General features: G+C 44.2%; 1 protein-coding gene across 2 annotated transcripts; it reads left to right on the forward strand.

Moving 5' to 3' along the window:
* The first annotated feature begins 968 nt into the window (after positions 1 to 968).
* NAA30 (N-alpha-acetyltransferase 30, NatC catalytic subunit) lies at positions 969 to 20935 on the forward strand. Of its 2 annotated transcripts, none has more exons than XM_083438753.1 (5): positions 969 to 1176; positions 3184 to 4095; positions 10310 to 10433; positions 12575 to 12630; positions 18997 to 20935. In XM_083438753.1, exons 2-5 carry the CDS (start codon positions 3187 to 3189, stop codon positions 19132 to 19134), a joined length of 1227 nt encoding a protein of 408 aa, XP_083294879.1. In that variant the 5' UTR covers positions 969 to 1176; positions 3184 to 3186; the 3' UTR covers positions 19135 to 20935. The 2 variants fall into 2 exon arrangements, with proteins under 2 accessions (XP_083294879.1, XP_083294878.1); XM_083438752.1 differs by lacking the exon at positions 969 to 1176 and adding an exon at positions 2813 to 3036.
* Positions 20936 to 21804: the final 869 nt, after the last annotated feature.

Genomic DNA, 21804 nt, shown 5'->3' on the forward strand with positions numbered 1-21804 from the left:
CCAAAATGGTCAAAGGCCTGGAAACGATGCCTTATGAGGAACGGCTAAGGGAGCTGGGCATGTTTAGCCTGGAGAAGAGGAGGTTAAGGGGTGATATGATAGCCATGTTCAAATATATGAAGGGATGTCACATGGAGGAGGGAGAAAGGTTGTTTTCTGCTGCTCCAGAGAAGCGGACACGGAGCAATGGATCCAAACTACAAGAAAGAAGATTCCACCTAAACATTAGGAAGAACTTCCTGACAGTAAGAGCTGTTCGACAGTGGAATTTGCTGCCAAGGAGTGTGGTGGAGTCTCCTTCTTTGGAGGTCTTTAAGCAGAGGCTTGACAACCATATGTCAGGAGTGCTCTGATGGTGTTTCCTGCTTGGCAGGGGGTTGGACTAGATGGCCCTTGTGGTCTCTTCCAACTCTATGATTCTATGATTCTATGATTCTATGGCAAGCGATCAGGCAGGGAGATAAGGGACGCTAGCAAAAAAGGAGGCTGCCTGGGAGGGGGGAGGTAAAAACAGCAAACTTGCAAGGCGAGGAGACAGGAACACAAAATCAAGGAGAGAAAATAGAAGAAACGGAGGAGCAAAAAACTGCTTCATAGAATCATAGAATCATAGAGTTGGAAGAGACCACAAGGGCCATCGAGTCCAACCCCCTGCCAAGCAGGAAACACCATCAGAGCACTCCTGACATATGGTTGTCAAGCCTCTGCTTAAAGACCTCCAAAGAAGGAGACTCCACCACACTCCTTGGCAGCAAATTCCACTGTCGAACAGCTCTTACTGTCAGGAAGTTCTTCCTAATGTTTAGGTGGAATCTTCTTTCTTGTAGTTTGGATCCATTGCTCCGTGTCCGCTTCTCTGGAGCAGCAGAAAACAACCTTTCTCCTTCCTTCCTTAGCTTCAGCTAAGGAAAAGACACAAAATTGATGTTGAAGTATCGATCACAGACATCCACCCTGCAGCTGGTTCTGACATCACCACAAGCTTTGTGACTTCAGGCCGAGAGAACACGGCCTCTGCTACCTGAAGCAAATGACCCAAGTTCCTTTCAGGGGACATTTTCTCGTGAAACCTGGACAGGTGGTCCTGCTTGATCTCCATGGCACACCGGCCACTTTGCACATGGCAGGAGAGACGGCGGGATTCATGGAGGCAACTGTCCATTGAGTAGCAAACAGGTGGCCTCAAAGAATGGGAGGGTCTGGGGATCCAAGGGGATGGAGAGGAAAGGATTCTGCAACCTGGTGCTGCCCAGATGTCCTGCACTACAACTCCCACCAGCCCATACCAGGGGTTGAGGGGACTTGCCAGAGGTGGGCCACCATCTGACCTTTAGGACCCCTGGACCCCTGACCATTAGGTCCAGTCGTGGCCAACTCTGGGGTTGCGGCACTCATCTTGCTTTACTGGCCAAGGGAGCCGACGTTTGTCCACAGGCAGTTTTTCTGGGTCATGTGGCCAGCATGACTAAGCCGCTTCTGGCGAACCAGAGCAGCGCACGGAAACACCGTTTACCTTCCTGCCGGAGCGGTACCTACTTATCTACTTGCACTTTGTGCTTTCGAACTGCTAGGTTGGCAGGAGCAGGGACCAAGAAACGGGACCTCACCCCGTCACGGGGATTCAAACCGCTGACCTTCTGATTGGCAAGTCCTAGGCTCTGTGGTTTAACCCACAGCGCCACCCGCATCCCCTTTATATGTTTATGGACTAGGAAAAAAACATGTTTTCATATGTACACTGTAAGCTGCTCAGAGTGGCTGCGGAAACCACTCTGGGGGGAAGCAGGTGGGCAGGGTATGAATAAAACAACAGCAACAACAATCTCTATAACCAGGCTATGGGCTGACTAACATTCTATGGCCTGTGTTGGGGGGGGGGGTTATACCGTAGGTTTGATTCTGTCTTATTATGTATTTTGTGTTTTCATTTTGCATTTTTACATTGTGATGGAGGACAGTACAGTGGTACCTCGGGTTAAGTACTTAATCCGTTCCAGAGATCCGTTCTTAACCTGAAACTGTTCTTAACCTGAAGCACCACTTTAGCCAATGGGGCCTCCTACTGTCGCCACGCCGCCGGAGCACAATTTCTGTTCTTATCCTGAAGCAAAGTTCTTAACCTGAAGCATTATTTCTGGGTTAGCGGAGTCTGTAACCTGAAGCGTATGTAACCCGAGGTACCACTGTATACAAATGTAGTTAATAATTATAATTGTTCTTACTATATGCCATCTTGGCTTCCATGGAGATAAAGGGTGATTTAATTAACAGATGGTGATGATCCATCATCTTAATTTGAGGGGGATGTAATGAAGAGCTTTAGGCAAAGTAGTCACCCGAGAAATATAGTTCACGAAAACCGCACACGTGTACTCCCATACTCACATGCATATGTACACGCGTCTCCCCCCCTTGTCGTGAGAAACGTGTACAGGGTCGCTTTTCCCTTGTCTGCCTACCGCTAGCCCCGCCCCCAGCCCTCAAGCTCGTTCCCGCCCAGCCCTCAGCCAAAGCACGATCTGCGCTTGCGCAGCTCTCCCGCCGTCGCGAGGGCCTATCCGTGAAGGGACAGCTTTTTAAAAGAGAAATAGATATATATCGGCCTCTCTTTCTCTCGCTGACCATAGAGTCTCCGCGACTTCTTAGGACCATAGAGATAAGAAAAGGAGGACGGGGACCGTTAGCACAAAGCGAGCGCGCGAGCGGAAGCGTCGCCCAGCAGGGTGGGAGGGGCCGCGGCGGCGCGCGCAGAAGCCGCGCCCCGCCCTCTCGGCGAGGCCCCGCCCCTCCTTACGCCGTTTCTCCTTCCCTTTTCCCTCGCAGCCCTTTCCTGAGGGGGCCCGGCCGTAAAGCGAGGCGCCGGCGCGAAGTGTCGCGCTCTTCCTTCGTCCGCCCTCGCGCGAGAGCGGCGGCGGCGGCGGCGGCCTGGCCTGACGGGAAACCTGCCCTCGCTTTACGGCCGCTGGATGAGGAGGAGCGGAGGAGGGGAGCGGGAGGCGCCGCGGCTGCTGCTGCTGCTGCTGAGGGGATTTTGGGGTGAGGCGGAGACGGGGCGGCGGGGAAGGGGCGGCCGCGGGGGGGGGCGTGTGGGCGAGGGGGGAGTCTTGGGCGGGGGTCGCCTCTCTTTCTCACGCTTCTCCCCCTTCCCTCTCCCCACCCCTTGCCGGTCTCTTCCCGCCTCAGGACATGGCCGAGGTTCCGCCCGGGCCTAGCAGCCTCCTCGCTTCGCCGCCGGGAGACGCCGCCTCGCTCCTCCTGCCCTTTCCGGGAGCCGCCGAGGAAGAGGAGGAGGAGGAAGAAGAAGAGGAAGGAGGAAGAAGAAGGCCTCGCGAGGAAGAAGAGGAGGAGGAGGAGGCCGGGGATGAAGGCGCCCGGGACCGCCGCCGGCCTTGCCCGCCGCACCGGCGCAACCACCAGCTCAACGGGCTCATCTCCGGGCCGGACCTGCGGCACTTGCGCGGCCCCCTCAAGGGCAAGGTCCTGAGCGGCGGCGAGAAGCAGCGCCCGCCGGGCAGCAAGAGAGGCGGCGGCAGGAGCAGCCCCAGCCCCGGCTCCGCTGGCAAGACAATGGGACACGGGCAGCAGCAGGAGGAAGAGGGTCCGGAGCTGCCCCCCCAGCAGCAGCAGCCTCCCTCCTCGCTCAGCAACCACCACCACCCCCACCCCCACCGGGTCCCCCGCTCCCAAGCAAGGACTGCGCAGCCCCCGGAGCAAAAGCGCCGCCATGACGCTGCTTCTGCCCCCTCGGAAGGGGACAGGAATGGGCTGGCTGGAGCGGGAGGGGTGGAGGAAGAGGAAGGAGGAGGAGGAGGCCACCAGGAGGAGGAGGAGGAGTCCCTGCTGCTCCTGTCCCGGTCCTTGGCCTCCAACTGCAGCTTGCAGAAATGCTCCCCGGGGCCCCCCACCACGGACTCTTCCTGGGGCCCCCAGCAGGTGGAGGAGGAGGAAGGGGACCTGACGATACGATACGTCCGCTATGAGTCCGAGCTGCAGATGCCCGATATCATGAGACTGATCACCAAAGATCTGTCTGAACCCTACTCCATTTACACATATAGGTATTTTATCCACAACTGGCCTCAGCTTTGCTTTTTGGTAAGTTGGGGGAGGGGGCGAGGAAGGAGGCATGGTGAAGGAAGTTGGCGTTGTGGGGTGTAGAGGAAGGGTGGCCGGTGCAGGGTTGGGGAGCGGCGGGTGGTGTGGCGGTGGTCGCAGGGGAAGCAAGTCCACATTTGGTCACTTTGTGGTTGAAATAAATGAGACGCAGAAGCGGCTTGGTGACCTCTGTGGCTCAGCTGATTTGACATAGGAATGTGTAAGTCTTCGGTTTATGCAGATTTCTGTGTAACTTCAAATTTGGGGTGTGCGTGTACAAGACCCTCAACCTTCTGTGTGCATTAGTTGTCATTGACATTACTTTCCCATTTGATTTCTTTTTAGCATTCCCTCTCTCAACTTCAGCCCAGTAAAAATGAGAAATAGCCATATTAATGGTATCAATTGACAGCTGGCAGCTTTCATATCTGTAGAGAAGTTTTTGGAAACATTTTAGCCTGGATATTGTCTAGTCCCATCTTCCTTCAGACTAGCATGGATTTAAGCCCACATTACTTCTGAAAAGCAATTCAACACCTTTTAAAAGCCTCTAAAATGGATCTTCTGTGTCATTACATAGTAATACATTTCCACTTGGAACTGTGCTGTGCTGAAAATCTCTTTTGCATTGTATTCAGTTCTTATTCTCCCTAATGAAATTGGAACACAGCTGTCATCTGTCATACATTGAAAATTGTGTTTCTCCTTAGTCTCTACCAAATGATGCTATTTTTATTATTCATTTGGCTGCCTCACCTTCTTTTATTCTGTGATGGTAGAGTACTGAGGCCTGTAGAGATTTCAGAATGCTGAAAGAAGTGATCACAGAGCTAGAAACTTGATGGTTTCTCCTTTTTTCTGTGGCGTGCCAATTTTAAATAGAAAGTTTACTTTTTTGTATCATCAAAAGTCTCATAAAAATGCATGTCTGAAGTACACATTTTAGTTACTGAAACAGCAGCTGGTCCACCCATATAGATTAGTGACTGTGTGTGGAAGCTTTGGGGAATTTTCTATTGAAGGGTAACTGTTGCTTGTGATATGTTAGAGAGCACCTAATCAAGTGCTCCTACTGCATTATATATGTTAAAGAACTTGTCAATGCTAAAGGGAAATATTAGTGTCCCACCATATAGCGAAATAACAATCAGACTGGACTGCAGACTTATATGGTCAGAGCTCAGACTTGTCAGCCCCTCTTATGTTTATTTTTATGGATGCACATGCAGAAGTAGTAAATAATTTCAGGGTCAAAGCTGTGCTGTTACCGGATGATGAGAGTAGAGGTAAACTACATTCAAGAGAAAGGCAAATATTATGTCTCTAAAGACAATTATAAGTGGACATAAAATAGACTTTGTGAACTGTTTCTGGTTTATAGATATTGTTTGTACAGGTATTTTGTTGAGCCTTTTAATATAATCCTTGGAATTTATTTCATGAGGAGTGTAATAAGATTTCTCCTTATTTTTTACAAGGAAACGCCACCTATGAAATTTTATATCAGTTGATTTTAAAACGTTTATGAACTGCTAGTTGGACAGCTTTTTAAGGCCTTGTGATGTGGAGAAGAGAACACTCATGGGCAAGCATCAATTGGCTAGGTAGAGAACAAAATTGGTTTGCGGGAAAAATCTTAAGGGGTGGTTCTTCATACGGGCAGCATCAGTCCAAATGCTCACCACACTTCTTGTTAGGTCTGTGAATCACACAGGCATTGTGCATCGCTGCAGCAGATTGGTTATGTGACCTCAGAAGCCACTGGCTGGGCCTCAGTAACAAAACTGAACACCATGTTGTTTTAGTATAATGCTGCCTACATGCTGCATTTGGTAAAGGGACTGAGGGTGTTCGCAAGCACCTGCTTTTAAGAAAAGTGATTAAGCATTTCAACTTCAGTGAGCCAATACCTTTGTTCTACACAGCTTCTGGCACTTGTGAGGCTGGTTTCTAAACACTCATTTGCAGGGTTGATGTTCCAGAAAGCTGAACAAGAGCACCCAACAAAACTGAATTTTGGGAAGGCCTTCTAGCAAGCAGACATTGCATTTATGGGTTTCAGCGGTTTATCAGTGCTAATAGACCTGTGGACGTTCTAATTATCAGATACGAAATGTTCTTCCTGAAGCTTTATGGCTTCTCTTCTCTGAACATATTAAAACTAATAATGCTGCAAGATGCTTAGTCCTCCCGGATTGATTAGCCTCTAACAAAATTAATCTGTCTGTAGTCTGTGCTTGACACTTTCAACATCCCTGAAGTCAGGTTTGATTTTTATTATTTTTTTAAATGGTAGTGTTGAAGTGAAGCACTAAGCTTCCTAAAGTAATGGGACTTTCCTTGCTTAAAGTTTTAATGCTGGCGATACGCCATAGTCTCTCCCTGCTTGTGTGTTTAGAAGTCTGGTGAGCTTGGACCCTTGTGAATGTTGAACATGAATGGTAACAGAACATAAAACGAGAAATTTAAAGGTGACCTCATAAGGGCCAAATTTTTACTAGGCCAAGTTTCTAAATGGTGCTACTTGATGGTAAACTTCTGGTTTGGTTGCAGTTTGTGTTTTATAGATTATTGTCCAGTGGCCTAGTCTAAACCTAGCATTCAGTAATGCTTGCTCCCTTCTATCTGTCATAGAAACATACGTAGGAAACTGCTGTATACTGAATCGGGCTGTTGGTCCATCTAATTCAGTATTGTCTATACTGACCAGTAGTGGCTCTAGGGTTTCAGACTGGGGTTTCTCCCACCCTGCCTGGAGATGTCATGAATTGAAGCTGTGACTTTCTAGATCCCCTATCACTGAGCTGCAGCCCTGTCCTCTCAAAGATTCTCTCTTCTTTCCATGATTTGCTTGATTCAGATGCAAACAATGATAAATGCTAACTAGCGCTACCTCAAAACCAACCATGGAAGAAAGGAAGTATATGCACACATTTGAGAGTAGGAAAGGCAGAAAGAGAATGGAAACCTGTCACATGTTGCTGATCTCTAAACTATGGTTTGTAGATTGAACTAGGGTGGTGACTGAATGAGGCCCGTGAATAAAAGCTGGAGAAGTAAATTCTAAGCAGCTTTGGTTAAATTCTGAGCTCCAAGTGAAACGCTGTTCATTTAGCTGTGTTGCTGGAACTAGAGACAGAAAGTTATTGTTTCCGGATAATAAAGTGACAACAGGAATTCAGGTATTGCTCATTGGCTTCAAAGATGAAAGACGTTAGCTTACAGCTGCTTATCGCTAGAATTTTTTGTCTTCACTATTGCAAGGCCATCAGTATGTCAGTGAGAAGTGATTTGCGGCTGAAGTTTAAGGCAGGGCTCTTTGTGCCCACTTCTTAAAATACTACCAAAGTTTTCTGCAGGTCTTGTTATCTTCATGTCTGTGACCCTAGCTTCACTTCGAAGTGGATTCTAACTTGCATACTTTCTTCATGCTTCTAACAATAATTGGCTGGGTGCCCTTTTAAGACATTAGGAACTAAGTGAGACCTGCTTTTATTCATGACTTGAGTGAAATCTTAAGAGAAAGCTGCTTGAAATGTCATCTTCTGTATGTCATAACATAGCCTGGGTGCTTCTGCTGCTGCTGCACAATGAAATCTACTCTTGCCTGCCTACCTACCAAATCTAAGACTCCATGTAACCTCTAAGGACAGAATGTAAGAGAACAGCTGTGCCAGCATGAGGGCACAAAATGCTTATGTTGTATGCCAGCGTAAGCATTTCTAAGTTCAAGCAGCTGGCTCTGTTCATCCTGCTATGCAAACGCTGTTCCCCTGGCAAGAGGCGAGTAAGCCTATTGTATACTGTGTGTGTGTGTGTGTGTGCGTGTGCCCTTGAACTCACTACATGAATGCACACTTGTTCCAAGAGGTTTGTTAGGAAGAAAAACCGTGCCCCCATTGACCACAATGGGAGAGTTAAGTGCCTGCTTAAATCCCTCCTGTTGAACTTGATCAGAATTCAGGGTGCTTAACTGTAATTGGTTTGTGCTGCTAGCCTATAATGCTGCCTGATTCCAAGTGGTTTGGCCTGTAATGCATTATTACCCTTGGTGTCTCTTTAACAAAAGAAATTATAGCATGAACAGTCACGTAATACATTTGAGCTTCTTTGCGCAAAAATTGGTGTTCTCTTAGCATATTCAGTGACACTTCTCAGGATCTGGCAAGAGGCGAGTAAGCCTATTGTATACTGTGCAAGGTTTCAGCCCTAAGGCAAGAATTTAGCATAGGTTGGGGATTTCCCCCTCCCCTGTGTTTGAGAACTTGAGAAGGTAGTTGAACTCCTCTGCAACTCACTGTTGTTGCTTAATTTTTTATATCTTAAAAAACTTATGGGGCCCCTCTATGCCAGATTTTATGAAGAGAACATTTTGAAGTGATGGATTGAATTTTAAATCCAGTAACTTTTCCTTCTGAGTCAGAGTGCTTGGGTTGGTCTCTGCATTGTCCTGCTGCACAGGTTTTGTGGGTAGAGACTTGGATCTGAGAGGAGAGAGGTGCAGATTTAGCAAGGAATCTCCCCTTAAGGTATTCCTTGGTGGTAAATTTTACATGTTCAGTATATTTTATCACATAGGTTTATGAATCTTTTCAAATGAATTGATTTTGCAGCTTCTTTTCCTCACTCAATATTTTATGTGTGCAGGTGTGTCATAAGTGGATTAGGAAATGTACAATTAACTTCCATGAGTGCTTAAGTTATCAGTAATTAGTATTTTGTTGAAAGGATAAGAATTCTGAAACAAATTTAGTTATGGCAAGTGATCCACGTATATATCGAAAACCTTTGTGTATATCTGTGTGAAAGAGGTGGTTTGGGGAGTGTAGATTTTTCTTTCCCTTCTTCGCAGTCCTTCTTTGCAGTCCTCAAACCAGTTATTCCAGAATAGCTTCTGGAGTTCTCTGACTGCAGCTTTGTTTGTGACTTCCAGTTTAGTTCATGGTTAGAGGACAGTGGCTGTATATCATTAGAACAGCTTGCTAACTTAAATAATGCTTAGATTGTGTATTCCCTTCTCGGGATTTCAAAATTATTTTCCTCAGGCGAGTAATAGGGGGTCCATTCTTACCCCGAAACATTCACACCCAGAGGCGCTGTTTCTGCGCATGCTCGTGGGGCGAAAGCCTGCTTCTGCGCATGCGCATGGAGTGGAAACCTTTCCATTACTTATGGGTTTGCCACGTGCAGAACCCGAAGGATACGTATCCAGAGGTGTTTGCAACTCGAGGTACCACTGTACTGGTATCGATGCATTCTTTTTTGAATTGCATGAGGCCTTCCTTTACATAATCTTTTAGGAGTTCTGTGTAGAATAGGAACTAGGCTGAAATCAGTAGTGTGTATCCTAAATGACAAGCAGAAACAAGCTTGCACAAGGGGACTTCCCTGTCTCTTCTGCATCCACCCAAAAGCCCCTGAGGAGAGGCCAGGCAGGAGGGTGTTCCTATAAGGCTTGGGGGGGGGGGACATGTTTTTGAGCAGAGATGCCTTCTGCAGATGAAGCTCGCAGACAGTCCCTCTGTTCAGTTGGGGGCTACTCCCCTAGCGGCTCTCCTTGCCCTGTTTTCCACAGTGGAGAGGGTCCTCCACCCCTCAGAGAGAGAGAGAGACTTCTCAGGACGGTGGGGCTTTGAGGGAACAGGAAAGCGAGCTTTCTTAAATTTGTGCTACTTAGAATCCAAGCCAGTCAATGTAACAATTTGAGAAACATCCTCAAAATTTGCCATACTACAAAATGAATGAATGAATGAATGAATGAATGAATTTATTAATACGGTCACAGACCAGCTTCAACACGCACAATATCACAAATCATAAAAATATCAGAAATACAAGTGACAATATGACAATGACAAGGATTTAAATATAAAAATTAAAATTAATTGTTAACGTGCCCCCTATAACTAACATTTAGGGGATTGGGCATTGTGGGATACCACTTGCTTCCTGCGATTGATTGCAGACGCACAGAATTTAGCTACATTTAATGTAATCATGGGCTTCTTGTCCTCTAGCAGTAGTTTTAGACATACTACAAAATGTGTAGTGTACGCTTTAGTTCCTGGGAGATGCATCTGCCTTTATCTGTAAAGCAAATAACTTCCAGAAAGCAATCTTGCTGTAAATGTACCTATAGAATGGTGAGTTTTCTGGCACTGCATATTGCCCTCTTAATCTACAAAAATGTTCTTGGGTTGTTGTTTTTTTCAAGGCAATGGTAGGAGACGAGTGTGTAGGTGCCATCGTCTGCAAGTTGGATATGCACAAAAAGATGTTTCGCAGAGGTTATATAGCCATGTTAGCAGTGGATTCCAAATACAGAAGAAAAGGCATAGGTAAGAATAGCATTTGTGTCCTTTTTTAAAATAAATAAAAATATATCTAAAAGTTGCTGATAAGTTGCTGCTTTGGGATGAAATCTTGATTACACCCTTGTGTTACAAGTTATTTTTGAACGTTATTGTTTTTAGGTGAGAAAACTTGCAGTTCTCCAGCCCATCTCTACAGTCTTTGAAGTCCATAATAGACTCCTGATAATAATCTGTTTTTCTTGTTCATTAACAATTCCATATGACTGTGGTTTGTTTTTAAATAATCATAACGTACACAAAAGATGGAGAAACTGGGCATGACCGGAAAACATAAGATGCACCAGTCTGGGTCTCAGTCTGAGTTCTCAGATACCCAGTTTAGAGTTCCATCATGGGGAGAAAAGAGAGTTGATCTTTTTTTATTTAGAGTAGCTGCACCGTTGTGTTGTGGAATACTTACAGCTGTGTGGTGCATCCCATGTTCATAAAAATAATATGCAAGCCGTGTTATGAAAACCATGTCTTAAGGACATCCACTTAATCATGCAAATCACCGAAAGCCCTCCAGTATATGTGTGTCTGTGTTGAGGGAACAGCAAGCAAAAATTAAATAAAAAGCTGAAACCGGGCCTCTGTGAGATCACCAGCTTGCCCACCACTAGGTGATAACTTCACCTTCTCAGCAAGTTTCCTGTGTTTGTTAAATTGAGCCATCATGAATTCATTGAAGTGTGTCATGGCTTCATTTTGAAGGAAATTGCCAGTGTTGGGCACTACGGGGCCTCGTGGCTGCTACACGATAAAACCCCTAATCTATCTACCTACATTTGCTGTGAACAGATGGCATCCCTCAGGTGGCCAGATGTAGCCTGACAACTACCAGTTGCCAGCCGTTTTATGTATGCCTTAAATGAACCAAAAGCCAGAGGGGGACCCCTCCCCCCCCTTAATGCAAATGTAGGCGCCATGAATGAATGGTAAATTGGATATGAAGCAGAAACTACTCTCCCACTCCCATTTTAGAAGGAATTTGTTAGGCGTTCCTCCCCAAATACACTTCAGCTTTAGGCTTGGTTACAGAAATTGGCGGTTTCCAATTTAATCCCAGCCGCCTTGTTCAGACCAGGATTCCACAAGGAGATGGGACTAGCTCCCACACTTGTGCTCTGCCTTGGCCCTCTGAGCTCTGAAGGCTTGCTTTGCGGGGAACTGGGAGAAGAAAGCTTGCCATGGCAGTTGGGAGTAAGTGAATTCACGGGCCATTGCTTCAGATCGCTGGTACAGCACACTGTTGACTGGCAGGGATCTAAAGAGTCCCTTGTGCAGGCACACCAGGGTGCTTTGGTTTTCTCTGTCCACAGCAGCAACTTATTGGACACAGCTTGGTTCCCTGCTTATTCACTGACATAGAAACTCATTTATTATCTTGCCCCCAGCGTTCATTCTAGTTGCATCCTATTGAAGATTGGCATGCCTCTTTTATGTGCAGTGCATGCTCTTCGAGGTGGTTGCCTTGCCTTGTAAGACATCTTCAGATGGTAGACTTCCTCGGTTAAAACACGTCTGGACGGAAATCTGAACTACACTAAGGGAACAAATACAAAACGTGGGGGAGGGGAGGATCCAAAGCATGACATGTTGTGAGAAGCAAAACTCTGACAATGCAGGCAATTGAAGGTTGTTGTTTTTTAATGCCAAGGCCTTAGTTGCACCACCCATGATGCCTCACACTTTTAGCCCCTTATCCTGTGCCCCAGAATCTTCCCTGGCCATACAGTACATTATAGTATTGCAGGCTAGATGGCCCTGGTTGTTGTAACACCTTCATTATTTTAAATCTGATTTATTGTTCTGTGGTTGTTTTCCTGGAAGCTGCTTTGTCCTTCTTCTTCAGTAAAAACAAAATAAAAAAGACTTCAATAAGGCCAGTGCTTCAGTTTGAATTAGGAGACAGGAAATGCCCAGCCCAATTTGATGCAGAGGGCTAAGAGGCCTTTTTATTTTGAATTAGAGAAGGTATTTTATCTTGGTTGTACAGAATAGTCATAGTAATCATTAATTATGTACATTTGCTTTTATGCCATAGCCTGAACTCTAGGAGCTAATTGGTGCTGAAATAATTTGTACCAGTGGTTTAAATTTGTTGCTTTTAATCTCTATTCCAGGTACAAACTTGGTTAAGAAAGCTATTTATGCCATGGTAGAAGGAGATTGCGATGAGGTGAGTCTTTTCTTCATTTGAAGGGAGTATGTTTTCATTCCTCGATTCACTAGAAGGCCATCATTTCAAATGCCATTTGCTATGTAAGCAACTGTTCTGTTAGAGCAGAATATAGAACACATTCAGAAAGATACATTATTCTGAGATCTTTCTGTGACTCCAGGAAATGAGTTAGCATCTGTTTGACTGTTTTAGACAGGGCAGTGATGTCTATAAAGACTGTTTTTACAAACATCAAAAAACAGTTGGAAAAATTAACAGTTGTCTGGAGTAAGGGCACCTTAAAGTGGCATTTCTGGCTTGTGTACTAAAAGTTTAAGGTGTTGTAGACTATGCAAAACTGTGACAGTTTTTACTCTTAAAAAATCACATGACTAATAAGGCTTTATTACATGAAAACACATCTTGGGTATCAGCAGCTTCAGTATTCTCTAGGGCTAATGCTTTCTCTTCTCAATAGTCTGGGCCCAGAAGTGGTTTTCCACCCAAACATCCCCCTTAGCAGCCACCAGGCTTTATTATAAAGTTGGTGCTACCTAGCAAGAAGAACCGATAAAGCGCATCGCTTGCGCATAGCTGATGTGTTGCATTTAAAAACCTGGCAGTGAAATTTACCATGTAAAAGCATGAAATCTCTCTCTCACACATCATCTGAAAGCATTTTTTCCCCATCCTTTTGTTTATGAGCAAAGCTTTGGGATTTTATTGTGGCATACATTGATTAAAATAATGTTGGGCCTTTGCTGGAGGAACTACATGTGACCCAGAGGGAGACACCCACCCTTAAAAGCGCAATACAGGATACCATTCCTTTTGTTGATCAGTGGGCTATCCTTTTGTTGATCTGTTTTGCTAATCTTCCTGGTTTGGTGCTCTGCCCTGCAGCCTTCCCTGCCTCCTCCCCTTGATCTGCTTGAACTCTCTTAAAACTGATTTGTGTTTTGCTGCCCAAATTTAGTCCACTGAACTAGGACCAAACCAGGTCAATGGGCGAAAAATCTGAAATTATGGCTTGGTTCAGGCACCGTAACCTATCTATGGTTTATGCTAACCACTGCTCACAGCCCTGGTCTGAGCATTCAAATGTCCCAACTATGGTTTAGAGTTTCTTTCCCATTTCTTCCCTCTTTGCTCAGCACTCCTGTCTCAAGATTTAGTGGCTTCCAGACATACAGCAGCAGCTGTAACTTATTCAGCTTTGGCATCGCACCAAACCATAACCAATACAAACTATAGTTTGCAAACTCACATCGCCTCACAGGCCACGGTTTCTAATTCCAACTCGCTGCCAAATTGCAAACCATGGCTTATCAAATCGGACATCGAGCCAAACATCCTCAGTCATCTTAAAAGCCTTGCTTTTTAGGAGCTCTGAATAGGAACCTAATAAAATCAACCGATCAGAACTAATGTTGAAATCTTGACTTGGAAGCAGCTTGTTTTTGAAAGGGCGAACTGGTAGAAAGGCTTTTCTGAACAACTACAAAAGAGAACCTTGAAGTACTTAGAATACCAATAAACAAGAATTTCAACATTAACTCACACCTGCTGAACCAACAGAGTAAGCAATGGAATGAATGCTGCTGGTTGTGCTGACTACTTGCAATGAGAATTTATTGCCCTGCCTTGAAAACAAAGGTGTTGCATATGACAGCTAAAGATTCATTTGCTTCATAAATGCACAAAATTTTAAAAAAAAAACACTGTGGAAGTTAATAAATATCTCCCTTTACCTGTAAAAGGCCAGGAAAATAATGACAGCTATCAAAGACTGAGTTGTTTGTTTCATTTTAACATAACAGTACAAATAAGCCCACTCAGGCAGAAAAATAGCAAAAAAATCATTGTGGAAATGACCATTGCTTGAGCCAAAAAAGGAAAAGAAAAAAGAAATACAGAGACAATTCTAATTAAAATGAAAACCAATGAGATACATCTTCAGCAGGGGTCAGCATACTTTTTCAGCAGGGGGCCGGTCCACTGTCCCTCAGACCATGTGAGGGGCCAGACTATATTTTCTTGGGGGGGGGGAATGAACGAATTCCTAAGCCCCACAAATAACCCAGAGACGCATTTTAAATAAAAGGACACATTCTACTCATGTAAAACCACGCTGATTCCCGGACCGTCCGCAAGCTGGATTGAGAAGGCGATTGGGCCGGATTCGGCCCCCGGGCCTTAGTTTGCCTACCCGTGATCTTCAGCTTTAAAATGATAGCCTTGCTACGTATTACTGAGGGGATCAATTTTGTCCTAGTTGTTGCCCCATTTCTCTTTTCTTCCCTGAACCCCCATTGCTTTTCTCGTAGAATTGTAGAGTTGGAAGGGATCCCGATGGCCATCTAGCCAAACCTCCTGCAATGCAGAAATCTCAACTAAATCATATACAGTGGTGCCCCGCAAGAGGAATGCCTCGCAAGACAGAAAACCCGCTAGACAAAAGGGTTTTCCGTTTTTCAATGCGCTTCGCAGGACGAATTTCTCTATGGGCTTGCTTCGCAAGACGAAAATGTCTTGCGATTTTTTTTGGCTCCCCACCCCCTTTTTCTAAGGCACTAAGCTGCTAATAGCCTTTTAGCAGCTAATCCGTTAAACCTTTAATAGCCGCTAAACCGCTAATAGCGCTAATCCGCTAATAGGGTTGCTTCGCAAGACGAAAAAATCGCAAGACGAAAAAACCGCTAGACGAAGAGACTCGCGGAACGGATTCTTTTCGTCTTGCGAGGCACCACTGTATTATATATGGCCATCCAACCTCTGCTTAAAAATCTCCAAGGAAGGAGAGTCCACCACATCTCATGGAAATCTGTTCCACTATTGAACAGCACTTACTGCCAGAAAGTTCTTCCTCATGTTTAGTCGGAATCTCCTCTGTAACCTGAATCCATGGGTTCAGGTCCTGCCGTCCAGAACAAGAGAAAACAAGCTTGTTTCCTCTTCCATGTGACAGCCTTTTACATATTTGAAGATGGCTAGCCTGTCTCCTCTTACCCAGGCTAAACACACCCAACTCCCTTCACTGTCCCTCATTAGGCTTGGTTTCCAGACCCTTGATCATCTTAGTTGCTGTCTTCTGCACCCATCCCAGCTTGGCAACATCCTTATTAATCAGTCTGCAGCATCCTTTCCCAACCCTGGAGCCCTAGATATATTTTGAACTGCATTTCTCTGGAGCTGTTTTGAATTGAACTATTCCTCGAAGAGCTTGAAGTTCCCGAACAATTGGATTATTCGGATTTATAAATTCCAGTTTGCATTTATAGTAGATTTTCTCTCTCCTGGTGCAGTAAATTAGAAGGCTGAAACAGGAGCATTCAGTATGAACCCCCTTTGTTTCAGGTCTATCGACCGTAATAAACTGATTATGATGATGCGTCCTCTTACCTTGCCATATATTTAATTCTGGTGCATTTGGATCTGAGCCATTCATGTGTGCACATTTCTCGCTACTCAGCAGCTTTAGTCTGATCTAAACAATGTGTGCTGAAAAGTGTTGTATTTTGATGTTGCAAGTAATAAAAGTTCTCTCTGCGGTGATGGATCTATTACTATTTCTATTACTATTACTATACACACACACACATATACATACACACACCGTATTTTTTGCTCTATAAGACTCACTTTTTCCCTCCTAAAAAATAAAGGGAAATGTGTGTGCCTCTTATGGAGCGAATGCAGGCTGCGCAGCTATCCCAGAAGCCAGAACAGCAAGAGGGATTACTGCTTTCACTGCGCAGCGATCCCTCTTGCTGTTCTGGCTTCTGAGATTCAGAATATTTTTTTTCTTGTTTTCCTCCTCCAAAAACTAGGTGCATCTTGTGGTCTGGTGCGTCTTGTAGAGTGAAAAATACGGTATGTTGAGTTTCAACATTTAACACATACATTCAAAACACAATTTCATCTTTTCTCATTTTGGTTGGCTTGCCACTCCTTTTTCCACGGAGGAGTTGTTCTCCCCTTCTTCTCACTATCAAATCATAACCATAATATTATAATCTAATGCAGTTACAGAGTAATTAATACACATTTGTGGGCAATGCAGTGTTGGACTATCACAGTGGTGCGGCAGAGCCCAGGCTTCTGTGGCCTTTTGAATGTCTGAGCACAGCCAGTGTCTTAAAATAGCACTGGTGGAAGTGAATGCTGCCTGTGTAGTTAGAAAAGCAAATACTTCTAGAGATGATGTTAGTGGAGTTTGTTTGGTTTATGGCTCATTCCATCCTTAGAGTTCAGGGTGGACATAGCGTTGTTAATCACAAAATCTGTTGCAGCTTGAAACTTCGGCTCCCTCATTCCTGGCCACCCCAGCTCAACGTATATAAATTGGCTTTATGGAGATTTTGGGAGGCAACTGTGAACTGTGGTTTTCCACTCATGACGGTGCTGATGGACGTGAAGCAGCTTCATTTGTGGATATGCTTAACTTGCAGTAGGTAGTGATGGCTGGATACATTTGGTGGAAGAGGAGGCAGTGAATTAGGGTATTGGGGAAATAGGAAACTTCCTAGGTGGGGCAGTGAAGCAGGAGGGCTGTGGACTACCCATGCGGCAGTGGATAGCAAGAAGGGGCAGAGGTGCATACAAGAAGCAGTACTGCTGATTATCATCATTATGTGCATGCTTCATAGGCAAGAGTTTGCAAATGCAGCTGTCAGAGGAAACCATAAAACTTTAATCAGCCAAACCACCTGCCCCTGTACAAAGTGGCCTAGAGGACCGTCTCTGAATTGCACTAGGCTTCAGAGTCTCCAGAAAAGAGTAAAACGACTCCCAGATTCAGACTGCCTCTGAAGATCGGTCTCCACTTCAGAGCCTCTCAGGATGCTGAAAGGTTTCAGGGAGGGACAGGAGGTAATCAGGAATAACAGTGTCTCCACCCCCATCGTTCTGCCTGGACACTGAGGTCCAGCTCCGAGGGCCTTCTGGCGGTTCCCTCACTGCGAGAAGCAAAGCTACAGGGAACCAGACAGAGGGCCTTCTCGGTGGTGGCTCTGCCCTGTGGAACGCCCTCCCATCAGATGTCAAAGAGATAAACAACTACCTGACGTTTAGAAGACATCTGAAGGCAGCCCTGTTCAGGGAAGTTTTTAATGTGTGACATTTTGATGTATCTTTGTTGGAAGCCACCCAGAGTGGCTGGGGAGACCCAGCCAGATGGGCAGGGTACAAATAAATTATTATTATTATTATTATTATCATTATTATTATTATTATTATTAGATGGCCAGTTGACCGTTGGCAGGCTAAATCAGGGCTCTAGTGTCTCTTAAGAAACTTCAATCAAGATGTGTAACTTTAGCTTTCTGTTCCTCCTGTAAGAAAAAACACGTCTCAAGTGTATTGTACTTTTAAAGTAATGATATGACAAATGTCATAAATAAAACAAATGTTTGTATTACACAGAGAGAGACTTACCTACTTACATACACAGTGTGTTTGCTCAGAAAGATAAAGCGTGTTGCTGCCTTATGTACTTTCACTGTGAGGGCTACAGCCAATTTCCCTTCTTGAGAGGATCCATCATCATTTTCCATTACCCTCTATGGTCTTGGGCAGCCCCTCATCTAGGTAACGCCAGCTTAACTATATAATGTCTGACCATCTGAGAGATGGTTAGATTGTTCTGGCACCAGGCTGCCATTAGGAGAAGATAGAATATGTCCTTCTGCATTTTAGAGAACCGGTTGTATGGATTCGCGTACACACATAAGTTATTTGTTGCATATCTTGGCTCTATGAAACGCCTTTTCTCAGATCAACAATCCCAGATTTAGCTTGCTACGTTCACATCCTGTCAATGGAAGAACAGTTTATCAGTGAAAATGTATCACCATTTGAAATTGTGGTTGTTGGTTTGTTTTAAAATAACATTGTCGTCCATCCTTATGCCACAGGAGCTCAAGAGATGAAATGTGTCCCCCCTTTTTCCGTCTCCTTCAAAACTGTGAGGGAATTGTTAGCCTGAGGATATGACTCAGCCACGATCCCCTGAAGTGCTTCATGACTGAGTGGAGATATGAACCCACATCTTTCTGGTCGCAGTCAATACTCTGAATTGTTGTAGTTGCAAACCTTGGTCCTCCTTTGTAAATGCATTTGTTGTTTTTCAAAAAAAAAAACACACAAAAAACCTGCATGCTGGACAGGCGATTTAAACATGCACATTTGAATCAGCAAATTGATTCCTTGGCCAGTTCTGGGGGTTTCTATAGTGATATTCTACGGGACTACAGATGATTTGAAGCTGAAATACAAGAATCTGTCTGCTGTTAAACATATATATATATATATATCAATCTGATGAACCTCGGAGTTTCAGAAAAATGCAGTATCGCTTGAAAATTTTGTCATCTTCTTTTGCAGGTTGTCTTGGAGACCGAGATCACAAACAAGTCCGCGTTGAAACTTTATGAAAACCTTGGCTTTGTTCGAGACAAGAGGCTGTTCAGATACTATTTAAATGGAGTTGATGCACTGCGTCTTAAACTGTGGCTGCGTTGATAGGAGGCCATCCTTGCGCCCAGGACTCCTCTCCCCAACCAGCTGGGCAGCGGCGTCCTTTGCATGCAATGCAATTTGTGTGAAATTGCTTTGCAGGTGGACATAATAACTTCCATGCAGCTCTTCTCTGTGAGTGTCTCATCGAACGTCGCACCTAAATCGTTGCACTGTGTGGCATGGCACGTCTTGTTCTGAATTTGCAACAGGTTGTTTCAGACTTCAGATCCTCTTGGTAACCAGGAAGATGTGCCAGTAGGTAGCCAAGATCCCTGTTCATTTGCAAGTCTACTGACTCCTGATATATAAGATGGTGAACATTTTATCCAAGAACCTGTGTAATGTGGAACACAACTCTTTTTTCCCCCCCGGTTCCAGAGAGAGAGAAAGAGATAAGCCAATGTAGATTGTAAAAAGAAAATTAAAAAAAAATACTATAAGTATACTAACATTTCATACAAAACTCACCATAGGTTTTTTTTTTCTCTGGGGAAAATAAAAACTGCTTCAACTTTAGGTTTTATTTTTCAATATTGAACTTTTCATTCTTAAATATTGGTACCTCAGTGATTAGTGGATGAAAAAATGTATTGTAGGGTGGGGTGTGTGTTACATCGAGTAACGGTGACAATAAAATTGCGTCTGCCAGTGCCTGTATAGATAGTATATTTGTCTCCACCGCTGACTTTTGAGTGCATGCTTTTCTTTTCTTGATTCCCCCCCCCCCTTTTTTTTGGTCTTTGCAAGAACAGATTTTATTTAAATTCTGGATTTGATAATAAATTATTTCATTTATGATTTGGAAACTTCTCCCAGGTGAGGGCTTAAAAAGCCCGTCTCTTACAGCAAGAAGTGTAAGCTATTTTTTTTGAGTGGCTGCTAAAAGGGAGTCTGATGCACTTTTTCCTTTAAAGAGAGTGAGGGATCTTTTTTTATATATAAAAAAAACAACAACCACAAAGCAGTAAATTAATGTAGATTGGATCAATTTTTGTTTAATCAAAATTATCACTAGAATAGCGAAAGAGGCATTATTTTAAAGCAGTTGGAAGAACGTAATTTTGATTTGGATTCACATTGCTTTGCTTCCGTGTTCTTAAAAATGTTTCAGTTCTCAGTTCTTGGTCTTGGAAATAAATTTCAAGTTGCACCGTACCCATCTTTAAGCTGCATTCGCTTTCTCTCCTTTTTTTTTCTTCTTTTAACGAAAGCCAAAACTCTTGCAGTTTTAATTTTCTTCGGATTAATTTGGCAGAGAGGTGTTCAAAGGTTTGATGCAAACCCCGACCCCCTTTTCAGAATGGGCTACATCGGCTTGTTAAAACCAGTATCCTTTTTCAGCAGCGGCACAGTGTGTACTTCTGTCTGTCAGTGCAATATGTAAAGCAAATCATTTCTTTTTGGCAGTTCGGCAATGACAGCGTTGGTATATATATTATATACAATATATATATATATATATATATAAGCAAAACATTAAAATGACCCTAGATGACTCATGGGAAAATAAACCGTTTCCTTATATCGGAAGGAAAATCTTCAGAATTCAACTTTGCCTTACTATGTTGTTTGTTAAGGACTCAACCTGTCTTCAACAACAACAACAGCAGCAATGGTTTGAGTTAACTGTACATTTGAGAGTACCTGATTTCCAGTCACCCTTTGGAGAAGGAGAACCCATTCTGGACAGCTTAGTAAGTTTAAAGGAAGGCCACCCCTATTTTGCACAGACTGAGCATCTTCCCCACTATGTATAAGTTGTGAATTGTATTTGGGAAAAATAAAGGATTTTAATTTAAAACTGGCACTTCTCTCTGGACACAATTTGTGTGGCTCACCTCTCCCTCCACCGTGGCCCCCCAATCTGAATCAGGCCTTAGTTGTAGCTCTTTATTCAAGTGAGTGCTCTGCTAGCAGGACTCACCATGTTTGCAGCAGCAGATAATGTCCTGTTGAGCATCTACCAGGCATCTGTTTACTACCAGGGTCTAGCTATCGAACAATCGTGCAAGTCCATCTTTGCCGCTAATAAAGCCAAGAGTTTGGGCAATGGGGTGCCTAAGTAAATGCTACGAAGACATCATAATGGAAGCATCTTTTTGTTACTGCTTCCCACCCCAGTATATAATTTTGTTTGACACTACAGAAAGTAAGCCAGGAGGATTGGAGCTCTGCGTCTAGCCACCGCAAGAGTAATTGATGTGAGTTTTCTAGTATAAAATCATGAGATTTTCTTCAAAGTGTTCGTAACCCTCTTATTTAATTATTGAGGCTTTCGGTGACAAATTACAGTGGTACCTTGCAAGACGAATGCCTCACAAGACGAAAGAGTTTTTTGTTTTTTGAGTTGCTTCGCAAGACGAATTTCCCTATGGGCTTGCTTCGCAAGACGAAAACGTCTCGCGCCTTTTTCTTAAAACCGTCAATGCATTCCTATGGGAAACCGTCAATGCATATCCGTGCTTCGCAAGACGAAAAATTCACAAGACGAAAAAACTCGCAGAACAAATTAATTTCGTCTTGCGAGGCACCACTGTAGAAATAATTCTTTTTAAAAACAAAGGATAAATCTTCCTGGACTATATAACTTTTCAACTGTAGGTGTACATTGCATGTTTGAATACACTGGGGGGTTTTTTTTGGGGGGGGGAACCCACTGCAATATAAAAATCA

This window comes from Podarcis tiliguerta (genome assembly GCF_965153285.1).
Source record: "Podarcis tiliguerta genome assembly, chromosome: 1".
NCBI lineage: Eukaryota > Metazoa > Chordata > Lepidosauria > Squamata > Lacertidae > Podarcis > Podarcis tiliguerta.

Coding starts and splice junctions, on each gene's coding strand:
- NAA30 (XM_083438753.1), top strand. CDS start 3,187: ATGGCCGAGGTTCCGCCCGGGCCTAGCAGCCTCCTCGCTTCGCCGCCG. Junction 4,096..10,309: donor GGCCTCAGCTTTGCTTTTTG/GTAAGTTGGGGG, acceptor GTTTTTTTCAAG/GCAATGGTAGGAGACGAGTG. Junction 10,434..12,574: donor ATACAGAAGAAAAGGCATAG/GTAAGAATAGCA, acceptor TCTCTATTCCAG/GTACAAACTTGGTTAAGAAA.